This window comes from Sphaeramia orbicularis, chromosome 16 (genome assembly GCF_902148855.1).
Source record: "Sphaeramia orbicularis chromosome 16, fSphaOr1.1, whole genome shotgun sequence".
Lineage (NCBI taxonomy): Eukaryota > Metazoa > Chordata > Actinopteri > Kurtiformes > Apogonidae > Sphaeramia > Sphaeramia orbicularis.
The window spans coordinates 30,092,672-30,109,852 of NC_043972.1; the positions used below are offsets into that span (position 1 = coordinate 30,092,672).

The 17,181-nt window shown below is 37.6% G+C and overlaps 1 protein-coding gene across 4 annotated transcripts in view; it reads right to left on the bottom strand.

Annotated features, from left to right (window-relative positions):
- Positions 1–17,181, bottom strand: part of ptprub (protein tyrosine phosphatase receptor type Ub) — a 222,130-nt gene that overhangs the window by 44,140 nt on the left and 160,809 nt on the right. For 2 of the 4 annotated variants that reach the window (XM_030157988.1, XM_030157987.1), the window contains exons 13-17: positions 16,492–16,528; positions 6,888–7,026; positions 5,908–5,931; positions 5,505–5,659; positions 4,603–4,790 (exon numbers count right to left, since the gene is read on the bottom strand). In XM_030157988.1, coding sequence (XP_030013848.1) covers positions 4,603–4,790; positions 5,505–5,659; positions 5,908–5,931; positions 6,888–7,026; positions 16,492–16,528 — 543 coding nt within the window. The remainder of the gene's footprint in view (positions 1–4,602; positions 4,791–5,504; positions 5,660–5,907; positions 5,932–6,887; positions 7,027–16,491; positions 16,529–17,181) is intronic. The other 2 variants (XM_030157990.1, XM_030157989.1) reach the window with 1 other exon arrangement.

Below are 17,181 nucleotides of genomic sequence, written 5' to 3' on the forward strand. Positions count from 1 at the left end.
AGGAGGCCAGAGAAGCAAAGCAGACAAAACCAGGAAAAGCCAAGGCTGGGGGCTCGAACTGGGAGGTGGAGGTCAGTGTGTGTAGGGAGTGAAATACACCACACATCGAGCAGGCAGGGCATGGATAAAACAGATCAGAGGACAAAAAACTAACGGCAGGCAGAGATCAGGCAGACTAACCAGAACGGGAGAAGACAGAAGACAGGTCGGGGAGAGAAGCTGGTGGTTTTCAACAGGCCAGGTGACAGGCAGAGGTCCGATAGCAGGAAACGAAGAATCAGGCAGGTGAATAACAGGCTACATCCATTGACATAATGATATGAAAATTCTCGCAAAGGTGAGGAGAGGAGAGCTGGATTTTATACTATGGCGAGTGAAGGAGGTGGAGCTGATAACTGGAATGAGAGGAGGGATGCACTATTCTTTTAATTCATAAGGTGAAGTCAGAGTTGGGAATGATGTCGCATTTGAGGTTTAGGGTCTGGCCAAGCGAGTAACGGAGTGAGAAAGCACTGTGCAGCAAATCTGTTTTTAAAAATTAATTTAGCAGCAACCATAATAGCTCAAATTGTAGGTCTCAGCAAGAACTTTAACAAGCCAATAAGGAATAATAACCAAATATTTAATAAAAACATGAATTTGTCATCATCGACAAACTAACAGACTGAGGAAAAATATACATCAGTTATTCAAGGTTTGGAAAAAATGCCAAAAAGTGCTGTTCCTCATGGAAAGTGCAAATATTTAGCATACCACACTTTTCTAAATATATGAGAGTACATTATATCCAAAAATGAAAGTGATATAATCTTTACTTTTGTTTTAAAAGACATTAATTCACCTTTTGAATTTGCCACCTTAATTATGGGAAAAACTGAAATTTTAGTGAACAATGCCTACTTGGATAGTATTTTAATAACTGCTGGCAAAAAGGCTGTGACCAGGCACTGGCTCCAACCTGAACCACCTAATCTGGAAAAATGGATAGATATTGTGAATGAAATTTACCAGATGGAAAGACTAACCTTCTCCCTTTGGTTACAAATGAACAAATTTTCAAATCTATGGTCAAAGTGGATATTTTTTATTTACACTTACCAAACACAATCTGTTGGAACCCTAAATGTACAAGAAATGACAATATAATGACAATATATCTGAAACTGTCTTGTTTTTTGTTTATTTAATTAATTCTACTTTTTATATTTTATTTATTCATTTATTTTTTCTTTCGAGAGAGGAGGTCAAACTCTCTTGGTCTTTCGTGTGTGATTTCTTTATGTAACAATGCATCTATTGTTAACTGTTGAATTGTTTTATTATGAACAAAAAAAACAACAACAAAAAAACCCTGAAATGTTGAGAATGGAAAGACTGGCCATTGGTCACATACTTGTTAAGTGACCAAAATGTAATTTCAATGTATGCTGAAATCTTCTCAATTTTTCTAAATAAAAATCTAAAAAAAAAAAAAAGACATTAATTCATGGTAACGGAATGAGAATCCAAAAAAAAAGTAATGGAGTGAGGTGTTTGTTCAGTGTGATGCACCATAATAATCAAAGATTTTAAGATACTGATCAAATTATCAGTCTTTGGAGACAAATGTTTCATTACTATATTTAATACACATCTTTCTGTGGGGATTTTTATAATAAATTCATTTAAAATCATTATAGTATTTGATTATTATGAAATATAAGATTAGACACAGGCATATATTTTGAACAGATTTATTTACACATTGCTATTTATATTCTGAATTTATGTTGTACACATTCATTTACAACCTTTTACTGTTCTTAATTTACACTGTATTGTCATATATTTTCTTACATATCCAGTTGTAATTCAGGTACAAATTAAATAAACATAGAATCAGAAACTAGAGATATATGTCTTTCCTGCTGTGTAATAAAAAGTATGGTTTTAGAGAAAAAATAAATTGACCCTGATGTTCACTTTCGCTTGGCCAGGCCCTTCAGTAAACAGAGTAGGAAACTCAGTTGCAGTACCGCATACAACCAGGGCAGCCGCTGTTTTAGATCTCTCCAGTTGAAGTTGACAGTTTGATTGCCTTAATGAGATAGAGTGTTAATTATTATGTTGATACAACTTTCACTACTGCTGATGAGTAGTGCAGCTGTCTTGACGTCTGAGATGTCTAGGTTGGAACCAGGAAGCAAGACAGACCGCTAGTAAAGCAGGGAAATGAAGCAGGGTGAGAGCGCAAACAGGAGGGAGGCAACCAGTTTCATAAGTATTAGCAGGGTGCGATTTGTCAAAAAACACAGAGGGGGGGATTTTTTTTTTTTTTTTGGAGTGTGTGTGTGCGTGGGGGAGTCCATAACTAACGCTGGCGTGAAACAAAAGTGAAGCTTTCAACATCCAACTCTCGGGTTCTATTCATCTATTACACAGCGGATCTTACACAGAATTTTTACAACTTCTAACCCAGTGGTTTCCAACCTTTTTTGGCTCGTGACCCCATTTTAACATCACAAATTTCTGGCAACCCCAGACATTCAAAACAAAGACTTTTTTTTTTTTTTTTTTTTGCTAAAATTAATTTGTTTTTGATCATGTAATAGTTTTCTATATTATGTTGCAAATAAACATTAATTTTAGATGACATTTAGTCTATATAATGTATATTATTATGGATGGAGGCAGAAAAGCCAGGTGCAGATTACTGCACAAAGTGAGAATTTCATTTTCCTTGGTCAGGATATGTACAGTCAGTCCAGCTTGGATTTACAAGGCTGACAATTAATACTAAATAAACAAGAACTCAAACTATGAATTATGAAAGAGCTCCAGCATCTGAAACCGACCACAATGAACATTTGACAGATAAACAGTACCACAGTGCTGCAGTTTCACACTCACAGTTTGTCATGTCTTTTATGGATTGGGATTGTCTCTCTCAACTCACTATATATTTTTTATTAGTAAGGTTTTTTTTGTTTGTTTTTTTTAATTTTCATCAATAACTAGAAATTTCAGGCGACCTCACGTGGGGTCCCGACCCCAAGGTTGAAAAACACTGTTCTAACCTGCATCCACTGGACCCCCTCCACTGCTCTATGGTCCCCCACAAATGCTGGACCCCATGAATTTGTCACATTTACTCCTTCTTTATGGCGCCCCAGTGCATGGGGACGTTCACGAACTCTAAGACTGCCGACAGTTTGGTTCAGGTCAAAGTTAGTGCCACTAATGTAGGACATAGGTGTAAGAAAACTGCCACAACCTGCCTGTTATTTACACTGGTTGGTTGTCCCGCCCCAAGGATGAAATTCATTGAACAGAAGTAGGGATGTAAAAACCAGAGGGGGGTAGATCCCCTCCCACCCCACCCAACAAATCGCACCCTGAGTATTAGGATGTCATAAAATGCTGTTCTATGTCTACAGCTGAAACTTTTTCAAATTTGACCGTTCAATCCCTCAGTGGTTTTGTCTTAATCCATCCATCAGTATCTTAAGTTCTGAGAAAACAACATAATTCCTTGACCGATTTTAATGCCCACCTTGAAGAAGCTCAATGTAAAGCTCTGGGTTTTAGTGTGCAGGCTTAACAATTTCCGTACTTCATCTGAGTTAGCAGTTTTCTGTGATATTTTAGTGTCAGGAATCAGAGGTAAGGGATGAGTCCCATGCTCCCTGAACACCTCTCACAATATTTACAGTCTTACTGTCTGCAGCACAAAGAGTTTGTGTAGCTGGTTTTGAGGGTCCTCGAGATACTCCCTCTGTCTAAGACTGTTGCCAATTACAGTCAACAACTCCTGCTGAGAAAAGCCTGGGTGATGACCTGCCTTACTTCATGAGGTACAAAGCAGTAGTGTATTTTCCCTCATTTCCCCAACTCTCAAAAATAAAAGCTTTCACTTCTTCAAGAGCTGAAGACCTGCCAGTTCTCAATGTTCAGGTTAACCAGGCGGCTGTTGGAGCGTGTGGTGAAGGGGGAGCTAACCTAAAAGAACAGTTTTCTCTTCCTCTTTGCTGTGACCTTCCCTATTGCAAGAAGCTCTGAGCAGTACATGAAAGAATGAGATCATGGACGCAAGCATCTGAAAGTACAAATGTGTAAGAAAGAGTGCTTTTGGCAAATGTTAAAGAATCCCCCCAGGTCAGTATTTTTCAGAGCCAAGGCATATTGAAGTTAGTAGTTTCCAGCTAATTCTAACCATGGATCCACTTATTTAACCTCTGAAGTGCTTCTGCTGAGATGGAGTGACATAGGTTACATATACATTAGACCACTTATTTTCAGGATGAAAATTAAATAAAAGCTTTAAAAGCCTCCGAGTGTGACATCCGATTATGTACATCACAGCAGTAGTGTGTTGTGGCCTGTTTTGTAAATGGCAGGAACAAATAGGCTAATTACAATCATGCTGTTCAATTTACAACCAGTGCTGGTTATGGCAGAATATTGTGTCACTACAGAAGTATTACATAACAGTGCTCTTTAGAAAAACTGCAGCCAATTGTAATTGTCCACAGTACTTGACACAGACGCACCAAAAACACTCCTGTGTATTGTGGTTCACTTATTTTCAGAGTGTAAGAGTGAAGTGTAACAGGGGCCTTTCACCTCATATTCCTGTTTAAAGCCATAGCCCTCAGCAGTTTTCATCTGGTTGATGTGCTGAAGAAGGTCAGCCACACGGACGGCGGGGTGGAGCTGCCCGGTGTGGTAGGGGGAGCCTTTACGTCCACACTGGTGCCTCGGGGAGCCTCCCAACAGACTGCTCGCCTCGTTCACCGAACTACGAGCATCACCTGCATGAGACATTCACAATTTCAGTGTGACTGCAACTGAAAAATTCTTGTGTTATGAGTGTTACCGTGTGACAGCTTTATTTTAGTGTGGGATGATGCACACTCAAAATAATACTCATGTAACATAATGTTGTGCTTGATGCCTATCCTGACACATACACTCCCAGACTTCCTGCATACTATAAATGTTACAGACATGTCACTATGATAAGGCTTGTCTAGTCAAAGATGTTCATAATAGATCTTATGTAGATGTGACACCAGCTCTGTCATGAATGATGAGAGAGGCAGCGCAGATTCACACTAACTTTAGAGTAAACACATCTGTCTTTTTCTGTCTGTGAAACTGACAATATTAGAGGAGAGATCAAGATGAAATGTACTGACAAGAATCACAAATCATTTCTCTCGATTCATTCAAATAGCTCACTTGTGCAATTCTCCTTTCTTTTGCAATTTTACAAGATTTGTTGTATCAGCTGCAGGCAGGGATAAGCTGCAGGGCAAGATGTTCTTTTATCACAGAGGATTTCACAGAAATCGCTTTTCTTCTCTTTTTTTTTTTTTGACTGATTTAGAGTTTTATGGAGTGAATGACCAACACTTGAGAAGATAACAAGGTAAAAGATGACGCATGTCAAGTCTAAAATTGCAATGTGTAGTTTTAGTGAGCTGGCAGGTTTATGTACACTGGACTGTATGTGTTTTTCTTACTGCGAGTGCCGCAGGTGTGTGCATCCATGAAGGAAAGGGTCATTCTTTCATCCTCTTGTAGTGTGCTCTGGTCTGTGAAACTGCGCTCCATAGAACCCATGTGGCTCTTCTCCTGTCGGTAGGTAATAGGCGTCTTATTCATGTTCACTGGTTTCCTATAAATGGATGAAGAACGAGGCAGATTGGACATACAGGAGAAATGATCATAGACAGACAGAAACAGAGAGAGGAGAAAAATCAGTCAAATAACAAGGAGAAAAAGCGATACAATACAATGTAAGACACTGTATATAATGACTGACTGGTTTAGCCTTTTTCCTCTACAACTTATGATTGACAGCCAGAGCACAAGCATGTATATGATCACAAAACGATGGAAAAGAAAAGAGGTGGAGTCACTTACGGATAGTAAGAGTAGTAGTCCCTTCTGGCAAGAGAGCGGGAGAAAGAGAAAGAAAATCAAGAGAAAGAAGAGGTGTAAGATGAAAGCAATGTCAGCTGAGGGCAGAGTGCATTGATTACAGTGAAAATGAGAACCAGCCTTGGCTGAGCAGTCGGCCATATGACACATGCGAATGTACCAAGCAGGTGCTGACAGACCAAACCACAGCAAGGCAGAACAATGTGTGTTTCCTTCAATCGAATACGTCTCACTGTTACACTTCAAGGACTAAACCACGTGGCTTCCTGTCACAGCAAATTTAGAAATCAATTCTCTAAGAGCGAACTTCATGGCGACTTAGCAGAGGAACCCGGAGTAATGGGCAGAGCAGTGGTGACTTTCAAAAATCAACATTATTCAATATTAGTCTATGTGCTGTGTCAGCCATGTAATAATGACCGCTGAAGCACTGAGTAATTTCTCATTTGGTACGGCAGGTTCTGTGGACATCTTATTTTACTTACTTTAATTCCAGACTTCAATTTAGACAGAGCGGCTACAAATGCAGCTAAATGAAATGCAGAGCGATATGTGGAGATGATCTAATGTAAACCTGAGGGATTGGTGGTTAATAATCTTTAAAAGCACACCTTTTCCCTTCTAATTACCATCTCATTTAAGGGTCAGGCCTCTGCTTGTTGTGCGTAATTAAGTGGCTAATTGAATTGCATGCGCCTTTAATTAAATACTTCACACTCAGATAGGCTCTGCAGATGAGTTGTTTGGTCTTTCTGGTGCACCATAAGGGAATGAACACAATGTGGCCCTGGCTGTTGGTCCAGCTTATTTCCAAAACAATTATGACCTTTTAGAAAGTTCAGCAAGTACACAAACTCAGAACTGAACTCTTCTAAAAACAAAACATAAAAAGCAAAGACACGATGGCGATGAGGTGTGACTGTGCATAATACAGTACTCGACATTTATCTGAAGTCATTTACCCTTTCTTAATGATGATGATGACGGCACCCAGGAGAAGGATGAGGACCACCAGGCCCCCGGCGCAAACCCCAAGAATGAGCCCCATCTCCTCAGAGTGTTGGGAGACCTCCAGAGCCTTACGGTGGTCTTTACAGGCCGCTAAAAACATCAACACAGAAGTCGTATTAAAAAAGAGGCACAGTTCAAGTACAGTACGTGAAGAAATGTAGAATAGAAGTTGTGTTTTTCTTTTGATGTAAAAAAAGCACCTTGTCACTGCCACTTTTTTATCGGTGTTAGATTATGGAGATCTACTTTATATAAATGCATCATCAAAATGTCTTCAAATGGTTGACACAGTTTATCATGCTTCTCTGAGGTTTATTACTAATTCTAAAACCATGACACATCATTGTGAGTTGTATTCCAGAGTGGGTTGGCCTACCCTGTCCACTAGGAGGCTGGGACACCTTTATTTACAAGGCCATACTTGGACTACTGCCCTCCTATAGTTGTAGTTTAATAATCCAATCCAGTCCAACTTTATTTATAAAGCACTTTAAAACAACTGCAGTGGACCAAAGTCCTGTACAGAAGAATAATTAAAACCAAAATAGAAGAATAAAATACAGAATAGATTTAAAGACATAGAAACTGTACAAAAAGGAAAAAGTGCTATACAGAAGAATAAATAAAACCCAAATAAAAGAATAAAATACAAGACAGATTAAAAAGCCATACAATTAAAAACAACAAAAATAAATAAATAAATAAAATAGATAAATAAGAACAACTAGAAGCACTCGGAGAGTGCAGACCTCCACCAAGGCAGATCAGTGGCCCCCCCACCTCCCCCACCCCCAATCACCACCAAAATTTTATCATTTGTTCCTTGTGCCAGTATCAACATTTCCTGAAATTTTCATCCCAATGTGTCCATAACTTTCTGAGTTATCTTGGACACAAACAGACAGACAAACAGACAGACAAACCAACGCCGACAAAAACATAACCTCCTTGGCGGAGGTAACAAACCACTGCCAAATAAAAACAATAGAATAAAGATAGTACCTTCAAACATCACACACAGTTTCACAAGCCAAGGAGAAAAGATGGGTTTTAGGAAGGGATTTAAAAACAGACAGAGGAGGCCTGTCTGATATGGAGAGGCTGCAGCAAAGGCACGCTCACCCCTGAACTTGTGCATAGTTTTTGGTACACTCAGGAGCTGACCTGAGAGAGCGGGGGGGTGTATAAAGCTGCAGTGGCTCAGACTGGTAGGGCGGGGCGAGGCCATTTAGGAAGATAATAATAATAAGACGAAGTGTTGATTCTTATTGTCTGCAATCAGATGAACATTTGTTTCTTCTTGTGCCATTCTCCCGTACAGAGCTGGGTAGAAGGCATGTCTGCTCTGCCCCTTGCACATGGAATTTGTTGCTAAAAGACTGGAAACTGACTGAATTGATCTCCTTGAATGCTTTTAAATCCAAACTCAAAGTGCTAGAACATGGGTCTCAAACACGTGGCCCGGGGGCCAAATGCAGCCCGCCAAAGGTTCCAATCTGGCCCGTGGGATCAACGTGCAAAGTGCAGAAATTCCACAGTCAAGGCTGTCAAACTCATTTTAGTTCAGGTTCCACATACAGACCAATATGATCTCAAGTAAAATAACAGTATAATAACCTACAGAAAATAATGACTCCATATTTTCTTCTTGGTTTGATGTGAAAAAAAAAACCCAAACAAACATTATGCCTATAAATAATGACAACTTCAAATTTTTGCCTTTGTTTTAGTGCAAAAAATAACATTGAATTATGAAAATATTTACATTTACAAACTTCCTGTAACAATAAAATGCCAATAACCTGAACAAATATGAACAACCGGAAATGTCTAAAGAAAATTAAGCACAATTTTAGCAATTTTCTGCCTGTTACTATGTGTTTAGTGTCTTTGTAGATCCGATCCGTAATGCACATATATAAATGATAGAATGAGGCATGATATTATTAAAATAGCACTTATTTTTCTTAAGAAATGTATTCTTTTATCAGGTTATTCATATCTTTTTTGTCTGGATAGTTTATAAAAGTAAGTATTTTCGTAATTTAATGTTTTGTTTTTTTTTTGCACTAAAACAAAGATGAAAATTTGGAGTTGTCATTATTTATAGGTTATCATGCTATTATTTTACCGGTCCGGTCCACTTGAGATCAAATCAAGCTGAATGTGGCCCCTAAAAAATGAGTTTGAGACCCTTGTGCTTGAGGGTCAAAACACAGTATTCGAAATCTCTCTGACGGGACATTTTAGAGACAATATGACAGATTATTGTTGCTAAATGATCTACATTTTTACTTTTAATTCACTTCTGCTTTAGTTAGACCATAAGGGATAATACAAAACAAGGAGCTACTTTATATTGAAATAAATGTTGGAATAGCAATCAATTAAAGTTCACTCTCTGATGGGACATTATTGTGTTTTAACCCTGGAGACTAACTCAATGACTTGCACTTGTTTTTCATAGTCTGACTTGTCCTGTAAATTATTTTATGTTGTAACTGTGTTGTATTTCATGCTGCCTCTTGGCCAGGATTCCCTTGGAAAAGAGTTTCTTAATCTCAATAGGATCTTTTTTCCTGGTTAAATAAAGGTTAAATAAAAAAAAAAAAAGATGATTAAGGTGAGGGGGAAATTATTCACAGAGCATTTTTAAAGCAAAGAGTGTAAAAAACGGAATAAAGACAGGGTAAAATGAAAAATTCCCAGCTTTAAAGAACTTATCACTCATGCGTATAAAACTTTTTCTCACCAGTGAAGAGTTTTCACATGACAATACAGACGAGATACGGCGAATTATAATGGTCTTCTTAATACTGGAAGTACATTTCAAAAGCAGTGGTATTTCCAAATTGAACATGACGTGTGAATAAAGAGGTGATGTGTAAAAGCTGGGCAGACAGCCATTCTCAAAGTTCCCTACCCAACAAATCTGCACTCCTCAGGGATTCATTATTCATGTACAGTAGCAGGGCTTACAATACACTTTAAACTGCTATTAATCCTTACGTTTCAGAATGATACTGCAACAGTAAACTGAACCTTATCAACTTGTAAATGTACATTTTATGTTATGGTCAATCACTCCACTGCTGAAATGCATTTTTCCTCAGTATATTATATTATATTATATTACATATTTCAGCACTGGAGTCATCCATACAGCGCTACAGTATAATCTCAAGGTGCCCGGGTGTCTGTGAGCTACTGGAAAGGTCGTTATCATAATAGCGGGTTATTCATTTTCCTGGCATAAATCTTTATACTTATGTAAATGGTACTGAGCAGCGGGTCTTTCTTTGTCTTGTTCCAGGAGCCCACTGATCTAGTTTTCCTGTGTGTCAGCCTGTCCTCCAGGTCTTGACGGCCCTGAAACAAGCCTCCTGAGCCTGTTGGAACAGCACAACCGATCTCCAGAGTAGTAGAAAGTCAGAGCAGGCCTGAGGATAGAGCTCTATATTGCAGCCTGCTGGGGAAGAATCAGATCTGGGGCAACGAAAATGAAAACAGAAGCATGTTGTAGCCCTACTGTCTGTAGCCTTAGGTACTGTAGTGCTTTACAATCATCCTCCTAAAGAAAGTTGAACGCAAAACTATACCAGTTCATTATTTGATAGGGATTTTTTTTAATCAATTACAGTTGTGTGGCATATCTGATCCAAGTATCTCTTATCTAATATCTGTGACCTGATATATTAGATTGGAGATAGTCCTGTTTAATACTGCTCAGGATATTAGCTTTCTCAGTTTCTACCTCAGCGCGCTGTCTAAAACTGTGACATTGCTGTGTGTGCAGTTCAATGTACGCTGCAAAAAATTTCACTGAAATAACAGAGCCTTGTTTCTGGGAAATGAATCTTAAAAATAATCACGTCGAACCCTCCTGCCCATGGCCATTGGATTAAAGAGGTGATATTGGGATTGGACCTGGAAAAAATGTGGTATACCGTCCATGGGTTGGAGGATAAATATGACAGACCCTGGTTACAGTTCATAACTCATATCAAGAGCCTGCCTTTTGCCTGGCTCCTTGTTTTTACTTAATGTATTTATTTTTCTTTCTTTCTCGCTCTTTGACAGCCATCCTAGTCTTCTTAATGCCCACACTCTGACTGACGGGAGTTTTTTCTTATGCCAGAGTATGACCAGAATGATCAACACAGATTGGTTTGAGTCTTTTTTTTTTTTTTTGGGTCTATCTGTTTTTTGTACTTGTGTATTTTTCTTTTTTTTTTTGTTTTGTTTTGTTTTGTTTTGGTGTTCTGTTTGCCCATTTGATACGTGTGTGTCTATGTGGATGTATTTGTGGGGTTCACAACAATAAATAAAGTTGTTAAATAAATAAATAAATAAATAAAGTCAAGTACGTTTTTCATCTGAAAACTAAACTCTTTTTATTTATTTCAGCTAATATTCAGCTCCATTTAACAAGTAGCTAAAACAATGGGTTGCATAATGTGTCTGCACAGGAACAACAATATTTTCCTTATTTTACAGCACTTATGCAACTTCTAAAACTTGTTAGTATGAGAATATTAGGTCTACCATGAATACACCAAATGGAAAAAATATTGAGACACATGGGGCGACAAGATAATAATTTAAAAAATGTCATAATATCATTTTATACTAGCCAAAATATCATTGCAGTATGTTTTTGTTAACTGTTCAGGATTGATTTCATGTACTTTGTCATCTAAAATTACTGCAGAGTGTGGTTTTGCAAAAGTTTTTTCAAAGATGTTTTTTTTTATCATTATAATTGGTTTACATGTTTTACCACTAGATTTCTTAGATAATTATCATGTTCTGACCATAAATAATCAAGTAACTGGAAAAAAAAAAAAAAAAATCAGCCTATAAACTTAAAAGAAACATTTTTTTACATTCATCGTGACTATTATTGACAACTGAAACCAACACTTTTATCACAATATTATAGTTACAGACGCAGGTCTGATGTGCTCCAGCATTTCTTCTAACGCTTTTACATTTTCTTGGGTTAATTTTTCATTTGACTAGACTTATTCTACTTTCTTTTTTGCACAGTATTACATAATTGGGTTATCTTTAAGAATATCTTTCTAGGGGGGCGGTTTTTGCAGAGTACACCTGCTACATCTGACAGCCACACTGTACTTAGCTGTAGTGGTAGCACAGAGTTTACACAGACTGTGAATCAAAGCTAATTCTTTTTTTTTATGGTTTCCATTCACAGAGAGAGACACTATCACACAAAGGTGCATTTTCATCTGTGCGTAAGCGTAACAGAAAATAATCAAAATTTCAGACAATTTCAATGCGCTCAATTCAGAAACAGCCACAAATTGCTGCAGCTTCATTTAAGATGAAGTGTTGAAGTGAAATACAGGAGTATCTTATAAAGGAAGGGGAAAACGTAGATGAGCAGGTGAAAAATCAATTTCACTTTTCTGACGTTCTGGACAGATAAGGTGGTTTTGCCACATTTAGCCTCGAAATTTCTATTAAGCCAAACATGAGCATGAAATAGATTTCCACATGAATCCATGCACCTGCCAGCTGCCTGATGGTGGAAATTGGCACTTAGAGGAGAAATGAAAGTCTATTGTTGTGTTGAGCCCGCCAGAGGATCCTTAATTAAACTGTCACCTGAAAGTTGAAATGTAATCTCCAGCTTTGTTATCCAGGCCAGAATCATTTGCCTCCACTTTGCGTGTGATGGGCTGCTTGATAATAACAGCTTAGCACCCGACGATGCAAAGGCCCATGTTAATGCTAGAGGACTCACAGAGATCACAACCCACAACAAAAACATCTGACCTGTCACACCTGGAAATTGAAAATCATGTAAGAATTTTACATGTATCTGTTTTTTTTTGTTACATCATGCAGCATATGGAGGATGTAATGCAGCATTTTTTTTTTTTTAAAGACTTCTTTTCATTGTGAATTTTTATTTCCTTTTCTTGGTCTGAACAGCCCTTGTTCTGCTCTGCCTCAAATTCTCCAGACGTTACTCAGAGGAGCCATATGCAGGAACACAAATGTTTAATGTCCAGCCCGGATCAGTCAAAGTGGACATTAACCAGACTTTACTCGGCCAGCTCTCTAGTACGCAGTCTGTGTAATGTCTAACTGAGCCCATGTGTGAATAGAGCAGGTCATTATCTCGACAATTCACATCTATTGCTTATAATCACATGAATTCCACGCCAGATTAAGCTACGGACTGTGCATAATTTCAGGCAGTGCAATCAGTTTTTGGCAAGACGTCAGCAAATTTTAATGTCAACTTAAACCATTCCATTTGTTTTTAGTCCACGCAGAAAGTAAAACATGGAATTCTCAGCCACTATAAGGAAATAAAACAGAAAAGTGTTACAAAATACTGTAGAACATCATATTTGTGCATATGAGCAATTGTAGTTTTTACTGCAAACTTGTTGAGAGTGTAAAGTTTTACTTACATACAGACAAAGACGCATATGCTCTGAATATGTACCAGTCCAAATCCTGGTTTTTACTGATATTGGTTTTATTTGTGCTGTAGTCAAGGCCACATAAACTGAGATCAAGTGATGACTCAGAGAAGACTTATATTATCATATCAAACATATATTACTTTAAAGAATCTAACACCCAGTGTGGGAAAGAATGAGTGTTTGAGCCATAAGAAGAGTGCAATGCACCACTCAGTAAAAGTGGTAAAAGGTCTACTTCTTCTGAAAATGTGTGTTTAAAGTCAAAGTCTTTCATAGATGTGGAGGAGCATTATTAGAAGAAAGCTGAGCCAGCTATTGGAAAAAAATTATTCACACCTACACAAGGTACATGGATTTTTTTCAAATCAAACAGTGATGATTTCAACCCTTTCATGCATAGTGGTCACTACAGTAGACAGTTATTCTACAGCTGTTCTCTTGTATATTCATGGATTTTGTTGTTTTTGTTCCATATCAGCTAACACAGTGGACATTTATGCATCATCCCAAACACTGCAATTCATACCATTACTGTAACTTTGTTGTTCTAGATAAACCTAATCTGCAGTAACATGTTTGAGTGTAAATCAATTGCTAATTATTAGGCTATTAGACCATAATTAACAGTTTTCTTGAACAAAAAGATTTTTTTTTTTGCATATTATCTCCATGAATTGAGTAACAACTAGTATTAGAGTCTGTTCAAATGTGAGAAAATGGCATTAGCAGCATTAAAAATGTTTTTATTTCATATTTTTCATACAGTATATCACTTTCTGATGATGGGTTTTAAATACATGTTTCTTCGCTTCAAAAATGAAATGCATGGTGTCCAGCTGAGCAGACATTTTAGTAACTCCATGAAAAACAGGGTCGTAAAAAAAATTCAATTGCGTTGTTTTTTTCATGCCTAAAGAGGAAAAAAAAAAAATCACTCAAGAAAAAAAATATTGACTAAGGTTCTCATAATTGATGCATGAAAGGGTTAACAAATAAGTCAGACATTGCAAAGACGGTTTTGTGATATGACAGAAGAGGCTGTGGCCTTGAACCCTTTCATGCATGCTGGTCACTACAGTGGACAGCTATTCTACTGCTGTTCTATTGTTTATTCATGGGTTTTGTTGTTTTAGTTCCATATCAGGACTCTTATGCATCATCCAAAACACTGCAATAGATACAATTACTGTAACTTTGCTGTTCTTCATAAACCTGATCTGCAGTAACATGTTTTAGTGTGACTGTAATAAGCAAACTTTTTTTATTTTTATTTTTTTGCATATCCTCCTCAGACCCAGCAATGCATTTTGTCCTCTGTAGGGGACAAACGTTTGACAGTTTTACTATAAAAATGCTGTGCATTGCAAAGGACATTCCATTAAAAAAATCAATCAATAAATAAAAATAGCTTTAAAAATGTATCTGAAAAAACTATTGCATGATGCAGTTTCCAATCAAGACAAATTTTAAAGTAAAAAAGCTAAAACTGTCCATTTCCTGGGTCTCAGGAGGATTCTATCTCCATGAAATGAGTAATAACTAATATTAGAGTATGATAAAATGTGAGAAAACAGTAGCGATTTAGCAATTAGCGGCATTAAAAATGCTTTTATTTCATAGTTTTCACACAGTTTATCACTTTCTGACGATGATTTTTAAATAAATGTTTCTTTGCTTCAAAACTTAAATGAACGGTGTCCAGCTGAGTGGACATTTTTGTAACTCCATGAAAAATACGTTCATAAAAAAAAAAAAAAAAAAAAAAAATCAATTGCATTGTTTTTTTCATACGTAAAGCAGAACAAAAACACTCAAGAAAAAAATATTGTCTAAGGTTCTCATAATTTGTGCATGAAAGGGTTAAAGTAAATCCTGAGTTAAGATCGACTAGTTTAATCCTTGATATTTGCACAGATGAAAATGTGTAAATTCACATATCTTGACTTGAACTAATGGTTAAATGTGGTTTGTTGTTTAAGTGTGATTTTTACATGTAAACCACAGGGATACTCAATTGAATCTTAAAGAAACAATACACAACCATCTCTTTTGATGATGCGCACTTTGTAATATGAAAAAAATGTATCTTCTGCTGACATTGACTGGAATTAGTAAGTGAAAATGTATAATTTTGACATTTTTTTATTTATCTTTTTTCCTGACATAGGTCACATTGTACATTTCTTCCATTCCTTCTTCGCTTGGTGTCAAAGAAAAAAAGGCAAGTGCAGTGTAAAGCTCATTGCTGTGAGAAAGCATAATTAATCACTGCCCAACCGGGTGTCTGTGCAGGGCAGATGGAGTGAGACGCTGAGCTGAAATGGCTGGCCTTGCCTTTTGGCTTTATGCTTGAGGAGAGCCTCATCGTTTTCATTCTGCGCTCACAAAAAGAGGCCTTCACTAAAAAAAAGACGCCCTGCCAAGTCAATTTACTTGCAAGACTCTGCTTACTGTTGCAGTGCTATGATAACTATAAATACATGACTTTTATTCACCATGATCTGACAATGTACTGTGGCAGAGGAGCTCTCCTGCCATCAGGACTTAGAGTCAATTTTGCTGCCCTTTTCATGTCCCTTTGAATCCAAAAGCAGAGGTACAGAAGAAGGGGGCAGAGCTTTCTTCATACTGATAGGCCAAGGTAGCTCCATCTGGAAGTTTTGATCTGGAGGACCCGTGTGGACCGTACGGAGGTCAAAGCCCTTCAGATGTAGCCGTCTATTGTGCTGGTTGATGAGAACAAAGAGACTGTCTTTGATGCAGCGTGGCCCAGCGTCTGCCCCCAAACAAACACGATGAAAGCCTGACCTCTAATCCCCGGCCGCTTGTTGCCCTTTTCTCTGGGGCCTAGAGCTACACAACCAGGACCGTCAGATGAGATTTGTCCACATCCTCACCTTTCTACTTGAGTGGGAGGTGAACATAGTGCATACAGTCCCACAGTGACTGAGGCAGAAATATATTCTTAATTTTCCGTCTTAGAACAATGAAAGAAAATAAAAGATGTGAATGTCAAGCACTGAGTATTGACGCAGGAAAATGCATCAAGGTCACAGTGTTTGTAGGGAGAGAAATATTCAAGTGGAATTACCTTTGCGGGCGATGCGAATGCAGTTTATTCTGGATTCCTGAAAGAGAAAGAAAATACAGACATCAGAACACAGGGTGCCACTTTTGCATAAAAGAGATGTGATAAAAGAACGGAGGGTGACATGAAATACTGAGCTGAGACGAACACATATATCACTTTGAAAATAAGACAAGAGCAGATAAAAACATGCTGTAACTGAATACTAAAACATGTTTACTCCTCAGATACATGGCAAATGTGTGAGGTAGGTGTGGACCACATCTGAACCATGGTGGTTTCACCTCTGAGTGGACTCCATCTCTAAGGTTTCAAATCATCTGTTCTGCAAATAATCATTTAAGTCAGGGGTGTCAAACTCATTTTAGTTCAGGGGCCACATTCAACCCAGTTTGATCTCAAATGGGCCAGACCAGTAAAATAATAACAGTGAAAAAAGTAAAATTATATAATGATCAGGTTTACATCTACAAAGTTTCCTTAAAAATCTGAATAACATGAACAACTTGAATTATCTTAAGAAAAACAAGTGCTAGTTTAACAATATTCTGCCTCAGTTTATCAGTTTATCATTTACACATGTGCATTACAATCGCACAAAACATTTAGAAACAGGCAGAATATTGGTAAAATTAAATGTACTTTTCTTAAGACATTTCCGTTTGTTCATATTTGTTCAGGTTATTCACGTTT